Source organism: Asterias rubens, chromosome 10 (genome assembly GCF_902459465.1).
Source record: "Asterias rubens chromosome 10, eAstRub1.3, whole genome shotgun sequence".
Taxonomy (NCBI): Eukaryota; Metazoa; Echinodermata; class Asteroidea; order Forcipulatida; family Asteriidae; genus Asterias; species Asterias rubens.
In genome coordinates, this window is record NC_047071.1 from 6868935 (window position 1) to 6878412 (window position 9478).

At 53.0% G+C, this 9478-nt stretch overlaps 1 protein-coding gene across 1 annotated transcript; it reads right to left on the minus strand.

Annotated features, from left to right (window-relative positions):
• Positions 1 to 854: 854 nt before the first annotated feature.
• LOC117295606 lies at positions 855 to 3649 on the minus strand. Its single transcript, XM_033778312.1, has 2 exons — positions 3301 to 3649; positions 855 to 3034 (listed from the first exon to the last, which is right to left on the minus strand). The coding sequence occupies exons 1-2, from the start codon at positions 3647 to 3649 to the stop codon at positions 855 to 857; spliced, it is 2529 nt and encodes an 842-aa protein (XP_033634203.1).
• Positions 3650 to 9478: the final 5829 nt, after the last annotated feature.

A 9478-nucleotide genomic window follows, 5' to 3' on the forward strand; every position in this document is an offset into this window, starting at 1 on the left:
ACAGTGAAAAGAAAGTGAAAAGGAAGAGTAGAAAGTTGGTAAAAATTTCTCATCTGTAATTCCTGTGATCTGTAATCAATAATGACTGACAAGGCTAGTAGTGTGTGTGTGTGTGGGGGGGGGGGGGGGGGGCAAGCGGGACAAACCCCCACCCCACAGTAGTGTGGGTGGGTCTACGAGCGAATACTTACCTGTAGAGCGAATACTACAATTGCATTGTTCCCTATGCCGGCAGGCAAATAGCTAAGAGTTTTACACACAATAGCGCCCTCAAGAGTCCCATCCCCAACGCCCTGTGACATGCGCAACACGTCGGCGTCCTCTTTTTCGTCAAGCGATACGCGCCTAAGTACTCAAGAACCACTCGTATAGTGGGGTAGGAGGGAGGGTGCTCTACAGGTAAGTATTCGCTCGTAGACCCACCCACACTACTGTGGGGTGGGGGTCTACTTCACTCTACTTACCTGTAGAGCGAATACTACAATTGCATAGACTCGCACCGAGTAGGCGGTGGGTATACGCAGGCTATCGTATGTCTACAGGGGCGTAGGACACGGGGCGTGCCTAAGAACCCCAAGGAGGGCCCTAGACTGCCCGCCGGTAAGCGGGCGCCAAGGGGCCAGAGACGGGCTACGCAACAGAGGGCCGGACCAGGGTTAACAGGTCGGTCCAAGCGCGTGGAACCGCGAGAACGACGCGCGCGGCCCTGGGGGCCCGCGAATCGTGCGCAAGACCTTAGGGGGGTATCGCCATTATGGGGTAAAAACATAATAGGTACACCTCGTTAAATGTCCAATGCACATAGGTAATATATAAATTATTACATGTATAAGAGAGGAAAGTGGACTCACCAGTTAGTGTTTCTGGGAAGCTTGACTGGCCGTCTTCAGCACTTCTCTCCCGGCTCTGCCGTCTGTCTGGAGGACATCCTTCAGGTAAAGGTCGCTGAAGGTGTTAGGACACTTCCAGCAGGCCGCCTTGGTGATATCTGCTAAGGGAACCCCTTTAAAGAAGGCCCAAGAGGCGGATACCCCCCTAACATCATGCGCCCGAACCGTATTCTCGGTCGCCGGCCAGCCGCCCGGCACGGAGCGGATGGCAGTCACGATCCATCGTGAGATGGTGCACTGTGACGCCGGCCGAAAGGGCGGTGTTGTCGTCACAAACAGCTTTTTATGGTCCGTACGAAGTGACTTCGTACGATTCAAGTACCACTTAAGTGCCCGGACGGGGCACCATAGTTTGTCCTTCGCCTCTGATGAAAAGGACTTGATGTCCGGGACAAAAATGTCCGGGGGCGTGAAGGAACTTGACTGGTTCTTCGTTAAAAAGCCGGTCGTGGGGACCAGGCGGACTCCGCCTGGTTCCCATCGGATATGTCCGGTCTCTACCGACAGGGCATGCAGCTCACTGCGCCGTCGCGAAGTAGCGACGGCCAGGAGAAACGCCAACTTGACTGAGAGCTGTAGGAGTGTGGAGCAATCCATAGGCTCGTAAGGAGGCCCTGCCAAGGTTGACAGAACGTCAAACAGATCCCAAGACGGGACGAGTTTGCGTTCTGGGGGACGGGTGACAAACATCCCCTTGATCAACTGGCTAAGGGCCCCGTTGTCTGAGACGGTGGAACCGTCTGGGAATCCGGGGTGGATCGCGGCGACGGCTGATCTGTAATTTTTGACCGTACCAGTCGTCAGGCCGCTATCTAGGAGATACACCAGGAAGTCCCCCACCTCCCCTACAGAAGTATTGGTAGGATGGAGGGATTCCCGGCCACACCATTTAAAGAAATGGCGTAGTCGGCTGTTGTATACCTTCCTGGTGGAGGCCCGTCGTGACTGGGCTGCGATTGTTGCAGCCCGTTGCGAAAGGCCTGCTGAGCGGAGGGATCGCGTGACAGCACCCAGCACGTCAGGTGAAGATCCCCCGGAGCCGAATGGGCCATCCCCGAACTGGGCTGGTACAGGAGATCCGCTCGCCCTGGTAGGATCACCGGACGGTGGACCAGTAACCTGATGAGTCGTGGGAACCACGGTTGCCGGGGCCAGAACGGGGCTATGAGAAGGACCCGGCAATCCTCTTGCTCGATCTTGGTCAGAACCCGAGAGACGAGTGAGATGGGTGGGAATGCATAAGCCAGTAGGCCGTCCCACTCTACTGATAGAGCGTCGATCTTCCATGCGTTGGGGTCTGGGCCCCTTGCGCAGTAGATCGGCAACTGGTGGTTCGCATGGGAGGCGAACAGGTCCACGTGTGGTCGGTCGATCAAGTGGAAGAGCGACCGAGCCACCTGTGGGAGAAGGGACCACTCCGTGGGGGCAATCCAGCCCCTTGAGAGAGCGTCGGCTGTGACGTTCTCTACGCCCGGAATGTACACTGCTGATAGTGCTGTTCCCCGCTGTGTGCACCAGTGGATGAGGTCCCAGGCCAGTGCACACAGGCGACCCGACCGGGTGCCCCCCTGGTGATTGATGTAGGCCACGACTGTGGCGTTGTCGCATCTCACCAGAACCGCACGGTCCCTGACGTCCGACTGGAAATGCCGTAGTGCGTTGGAGACTGCCAACATTTCCAGGACATTGATGTGGGCCGATCGGTGTTCGGAACCCCACACGCCTGCGATTTGACGCGGGTGGAGGGTTGCCCCCCAGCCGAGGAGTGACGCGTCGGTCGTGACGGTCACCGACGGCGGGGGCGGACGAAAGGCCCGGCCCTGCGAGATGTTCGCATCGGCTAGCCACCAGCGAAGGTGGGGGACTAGCCAGGGCGTTGTCGGCACCAGGTGGTGGATTTGGTGACGAATGGGCCTGTAAAAGGAGAGCAGGTGAAGTTGGATGGGCCTCATCCTCAACCTGCAGAAGTCCACCAAATCCACCATGCTGGCCATAAGGCCCAACAGTCTGAGCCAGGCCAGCGCTGGGGCCACCACTGCTGGGAGGAAGAGAGAAACGCACTGCCGAAGGTTCAGTAGGCGTTCCTCCGAAGGGCGGGCCAATCCCCTGCGCAGGTCGAGAGACGCACCCAGAAAGGTGGGAACCTGCGAGGGGATAAGGTGGGATTTCTCGGTATTGATTATAAATCCGAGGTCGGAGGTCAGGCGCCAGGTATATTGAAGCGCTGCCTCCGTCTCCTCCCGAGAAGGGCCCACGACCAGCCAGTCGTCCAGATATATAAATATCATGATGCCCCGCCTCCGCAGTGCCGCCCCGATTGTCTTTGCAATGCGGGTGAACACCCGCGGTGCGGTGGAGAGTCCGAATGGGACCACCACAAATTCGTACAGGGTATCGTTGTATAGGAAACGTAGGAATTTGTGGTGCTCCGGCCTGACTGGGACGTGTAGGTATGCGTCCTTCAGGTCGATACTCGCCGCCCATGCGGGTGGCACTATGGAACTCAGTATAGTCCTGAGCGTCTCCATACGGAAACGCTTCGGACGGATGAACTTGTTGAGGGGTTTTAAGTTCAAAATCGGGCGCCACACGCCAGCCTCCTTCTTGGGAGTCAAGAAGAAGGTTGACATGAAGCCCGTCTGAGTCCCAGAACGGGGGACGATACGCACCGCCCCCTTGAGGAGGAGGGCGTTTATTTCCCCCTCGAGGGAGCGGCGCTTTGCTAAGTCGGACGGCACGGGTGTCGGCCGGCTGAGCATGTCCGACGGGGGGGTCCTCGTAAACTCGAGCGCGTAACCGCGGCCGAGTGTTTCGAGGACCCACCGGTCGGAGGTCACTTGCCCCCAGGACCCCAGAAAGTTCCGGAGGCGGCCCCCCACGGGTCCGTCGGTGGGAGGCCGCTCGGAGTTTGTCAAGTCACTTGCGCCACGCCCCGGTATAACGGGGGGCGGGCGCTCGGAAACCACGACCCGACTGGGTGCGTGGTTGGCCAGGTTGAGTCTGTGGGTAACGTGCGCCCGCCGTGTTATCGGCGCGGCCACGAAAACTGCCACGGGTCGCCTTTTGTTGGCGGCGGCGGGGGATGACGAATGAAGGTTGTTTCTTCGCCTTGTTACCCACGGCCTTAGGCGGGGCGTTGGGCTTTTTCATATTGATTTTGTCCGTGGCTTTGAGGCGCTTCGCTTCAGCCTCCATGGACGTCTGAAACTGCCCAGAAAATAAGTCGACGCCGGTGAGTGGTAGATCGTCGAGGCGTTTACGCGCCCCGGCTGATGGTAGGAAAAGTGCATCTAGCACATTGGCGCGGCGTGACGTCGTCGCCAGGGTCGTGATCTTAGTGAACTGGTCGAGGATGGAACAAAGACCGTTGTCCAAACAATGAAGGGCCGCAATCATCATGTCCGCCGGCACCATGTTTTCCTCGTCGCACCCCTGCTCCAGATATTCTGATAGGAGCAGGAGAAAGGATGTTGTGCGCATACCCATGCGTGCCGAAGAATCCATTTTCCGGGCGACGTCCTCCAATTTGCCGCGGATCTTGTCCGCAAACGGAAGCTTGGAAGATGATGATCCCCTGTCCGCGATCAGCTTGTCGGAGGCTGAGTCTGGCAGAACGGGAGTGGCGAAATATTTCTGAAAATCCGCTGGAGGGAAACGGTAATACGGCTCCGTACGTTTGGAGTACGGGGTCCATTTTTTTGTTCCCATTACCCCATCCATCCTGTCGCTGCACACCCGATCCAAGGGCATCACCGGGAAGGGTTTAGCTGCGCCCGTTGCGGGGCCCGCCCTCTTTTTGAACGATTGGCGTTCGTCGGAGGGGGGTTCCGGCTCACAGGGGAGATTCATAACTCTTATCATATCTCTCTGAACCAAGCGTAGCTCGGTCTCGGAGACTGACAATCGTTGAATGGAGGTGACCAACTCGTCCTCCTCATTGGCCGAGTCGGCCGAGTCGGAGGGACGAGATGTCATCGAAGAACGGGATTCCGAACCGGCATCATCACGGCGCCCATGGTCGGATTCAAAGGCCGCCGACGGGTGCAGGCTGATGCATGGCGGGCCTCCCTGAGGGGGTCCCCATTGGGTGGTAGCCAGCCGCCCCTGAACGTATGGGTTAGCGGGCGGTTGTGGCAAACCCGGGGGGGAATCCGGCGCACGGCTAGCCGTGTGGGGGAGTCCCCGTTGGCCCGGCGCAAGCCACCCATGGCCGTGCTGACTGTGGGGCACCGGTTCGGTGGCCAAGTCAGACGGGCCTTGTCCACCACCCTCGCGACGACCCGTAATTGAGGCTGCGAGGGTGTGAAAAGCTTCCAAAAATTCCTCCCTCGAGATCGGGTCCCCGCCCTTGTGACGTTTGTCACGGTGGGGGCGACCAGAGGTGGAGCCGCTCGAGCTGGGGCTACGAGGGCGGGCTTTCTTGCCTTTTTTGGAGGGGCGTCCCCGAGCAGACTCCGTTGTAGTGTCGGAGGTCGGCTGCGGGGCGGGAATACCCGAGCAGCGGGTAAACCCTGAAGTAGAGGGCGACCCTTCGGAACGTAGCGTTCCGACGGGGCCCCAAGGGGTCTGTACCCCGTTGCCAATCTCTTTGGCGACCGCCATTGCCCCAAGCCCGATAGCGCAGGCTGCCTGGTCAGGGCGGCGGTATAAAAGGCCATCCCTGGGCACCGCGGTACTTGCGTGTGCACTGTGGGGGGCCGGGTGCACTGAGCCGTGGAGAGGTAATTTCTCCGGCTGTGCATGCCCTGTACCCAGCCCTGGGTGCACCGAGCCGTGGAGGGGTAACCCCTCCGGCTGTGCGTGCCCCGCTGGCTGGCCTGGGATCGATGGGGCGGGCCCCGTAGTGGAGTCCCGCTTGCCAACTCGTCCCTTTTTGGGTGTCGCCCCGGTACTGAGCGATTTTTTGGCCTTACCGGGGCGTTTCCCCTTCTGTCGGGCGGATCCCGGCGGAGACGGCGAGACCGTAAGGTCCCCCGCTCGGCCGGTTACAGATCCGTCAGCCCCGGCAGCCGGCTGTGGCTGAGGGGGCTGACTGGGAGATTGCTTTGGCGGCGACGTAATGTCACCGCCGCAATCCCCCGAGGACTCGGGCTGTCTCGGAGGGATGTAGGTCCCACCTTCAACGACAAACCCTGTCCTCCCCGATTTCTTATAACTCATAATTAACTCACTTCAAGAAATTCACACAACTCTACAAGAAATTCTCTTACAGACTATCCTTTATTTTCTATCGGATATCTGTCTAAATTACACTCTTATTAGCTAAAAGGGGCAAAGAATCTACCTCAATACGGACAATCACGTACTCACGTCCGCTGTCTTTGCCGGCTAAGAGAAAAAGAGGACGCCGACGTGTTGCGCATGTCACAGGGCGTTGGGGATGGGACTCTTGAGGGCGCTATTGTGTGTAAAACTCTTAGCTATTTGCCTGCCGGCATAGGGAACAATGCAATTGTAGTATTCGCTCTACAGGTAAGTAGAGTGAAGTAGACACATAATTTGGAGGGGGCTTTTTATGTATCAAACCATTCATTTGTTCATTTGTTCGATCTCATTTGGGATCAAGAAGGGTGCTGAGCAGAGGGGCTCTGTTGATTAAAAGAAAGTAATAATGAATTAATATATTTAATAATATATGTTTATTAAATTATATAAACATTAATTAAATTAATATATAATATAGTTATGTTACAAAGATTGGTAAAAAAGCGCAACAAAGACATAATTTGGAGTGGGCTGTTTAATGTAGCAAACCATGCTAACCCTACTCATCATTAAATGTGATATTTGTATACCTACTAATTCATGTATTTATTGTTTACAGACAGAGTTGTGAATCTGTGTCAAATTGCATGGCTCTGCTTACTGCGTAGAAATCTGCATAAACAGAGTCATGGATTTGGTCCCAGCTGGTCATTAATTGAACCAACTTGTAACCAACTTGCAAGTGATTATTAAAAATGATTGATACACAGGATACAATGTCATACTTTTGCACTTTGTTGGTTTAATTAAAAGATCCAAGTATTCAGTATCCCCATCTCACCACATTTACTATGAAATTAAAAGCTTTTTCAAAACTACCTCAAATAATAGTGGTATAAAGGCAGGGTCAAAAATAAAATAAGATGAATTGGAATCAAAGATTACCACTTGTAGACAATTGTGCAGAAAAATCCTATCGACCAAGAAACACTCTTTTAAATCCAAGAAACACCCTTTTAAATCCCCAAGAAACACCCTTTTGAATTCTTAAGAAAAAAAACTTTTAAATCCCTAATAAACACACTTTAAAATCCTTAAGAAACACCCTTTTAAATCCTTAAGAAACACCCTTTTAAATCTAAGAAATGTTATTGTTTTAACGCAAATTGCCAACATTTGCCATGACCATCCTATTTGCACCGTTGTGGGCGTTGAGGGCGACTGACTCTTTGTCAGTCGCGATTCTGGTGTCCACTGGATGGACGTTTTGGGCGGAAGGTCCCAAAGTTTTAAAAAGATTTATTCCTCGTGCCCGAATTACCATTGGGAAATCTGGAGTGGACGGCAATGGTGAAACCACTGGGTGGGTGTCGATGGCTTAGGACCAAGGTAGTATCTATAGTATATATGCTTTCGGGATGGAAAGGTAAATTTTCTTATTTTCGACCATTTAGACCCATGTGAGGGAAAATGTGTTTCACTTGCCGGACACAATGGCGGCCGGTCCTTTTGCGCTTGGGTGCATTTGTATGGGACACAATGGTAGCCTTTGTAAAATCGTTGAGAGGTTAACAATGGCACGTTTCTTGGTGGTATCAAGTGTCCATGGTGGTCAGTGGATTGCTTGCGGGCGCATGAGTGGGTACATGAGTGTAAGTGCAAGTGCCAGCGCGCACACAGACATACAAGAGTGATTTTATCGGGGTAGAGAGGACCATCGAGGTATGGTGGTGTGTTGAGATAACTTGATGCACCATTGAGGGTCGTGCTAGTTAGTTTAAAAATTCCGTGCTTGGCGCCAGGTTTTGTTCTTTGCCGTAGAACATTTTTTTTCTTGTTGAGGTTAAACTGCAGAGCTTTTGAATTGAGATCCGAAATATTCGGCGCTTCGGATCGGTACCCTAGATAATGGTCCGGAGTTCAGTGCCCCAATGGGGAGAGCCCCCCTTTTATTTGGTTAGCTTTGCATCCATGTTTTAGATAAACCCGGAATTTTTTTTAATTTAAATGGGAGTGCCTATCCTTGGTGAGCCTTGCATAAGGCATGTGTAGTGCCCTATAGTAATGAACATGGTAAGTGCGTGTTTTAAATTGATAGTGCCCCTTTTGTTTAGCTTTACATCGGGGAGTGCCCTACACTAGTGAACCCGAAACAAAGGCCGTTTTAAATGGGGAGTGCCCGTCTTTGGTTAGCTTTCCTTCGGGGAGTGCACCAAGTATAATTAACCCGGAAAAAATCGGGTTTAAATATGGGGAGTGCCCATCTTTGTTTGCTTTATGCATGTATCGGGAAGTGCCCCAAGTATAAACCCAGAAAATGGGTGTTTTAAACGGAGAGTGCCCATCGTTGGTTAGCCTTACATCGGGGAGTGCCCCAAAGTAATGAACCCGAAAGAAAAGAAAAAATGGGGAGTGCCCATCTCTGGTTAGCTTTAGATCCCCAAAATGGGTGTTTTAAATGGGGAGTGCCCATCTTTGGTTTAGCTTTCCTTCGGGGAGCGCCCCAAGTATATAATGAACCCGAAAAAATTGGGTGTTTTAAATGTGGAGTGTAGTATTCACGTGATCACACTCGGTTATGCAAATGAGTTGACCTCGTGTAAGGTCACACGGAGGCAGAGTGGAAAACTGAGGAACAGAGAATAAAGCACATGTTGATGCAGAAATTGAATTCGTATATTATTGCTTTTAATAGTGTTGATGATTTAATTCGTTAGTCTATTAAGAAATAACAGGGGGTGCCTATGTTTGTTTAGTTTTATGTTCGGAAATGCTCCAAGTATGAACCCGGAAAATGGGTGTTTGAAGTGGGGAGTGCCCATCTTCTTCGGGGAATGCCCCAAGTATTGAACCCGGAAAATTGTGGGTTTTAAATGGGGAGTGCCCATCTTTGGTTAGCTTTCCTTTTGGGAGTGCCCCAAGGATTGAACCCGGAAAATTGGGTGTTTAAGATGGGAAGTGCCCATCCTTGGTTTTCCTTCGGGGAGTGCCCCAAGTATGAACCCGGAAAATGGGTGTTTTAAATGGGGAGTGCCCATCTTCTTCGGGGAGTGCCCCAAGTATTGAACCCGGAAAATCGTTTGTTTTAAATGGGGAGTGCCCATCTTTGGTTAGCTTTCCTTCTGGGAGTGGCCCAAGGATCGAACCCGGAAAATCGGGTGTTTAAGATTGGGAGTGCCCATCCTGGGTTAGTTTTCCTTCGGGGAGTGCCCCAAGTAATGAACCCGACAAAATCGGTTATGTAATGGGGAGTGCCCATCTTTGGTTAGTTTTATATCCGGAAGTGCCCCAAGTATACACCCGGAAAATGGGTGTTTTAAATGGGGAGTGCCCATCTTTGGGTAGCTTTCCTTCTGGGAGTGCCCCAAGGATCGAACCCGGAA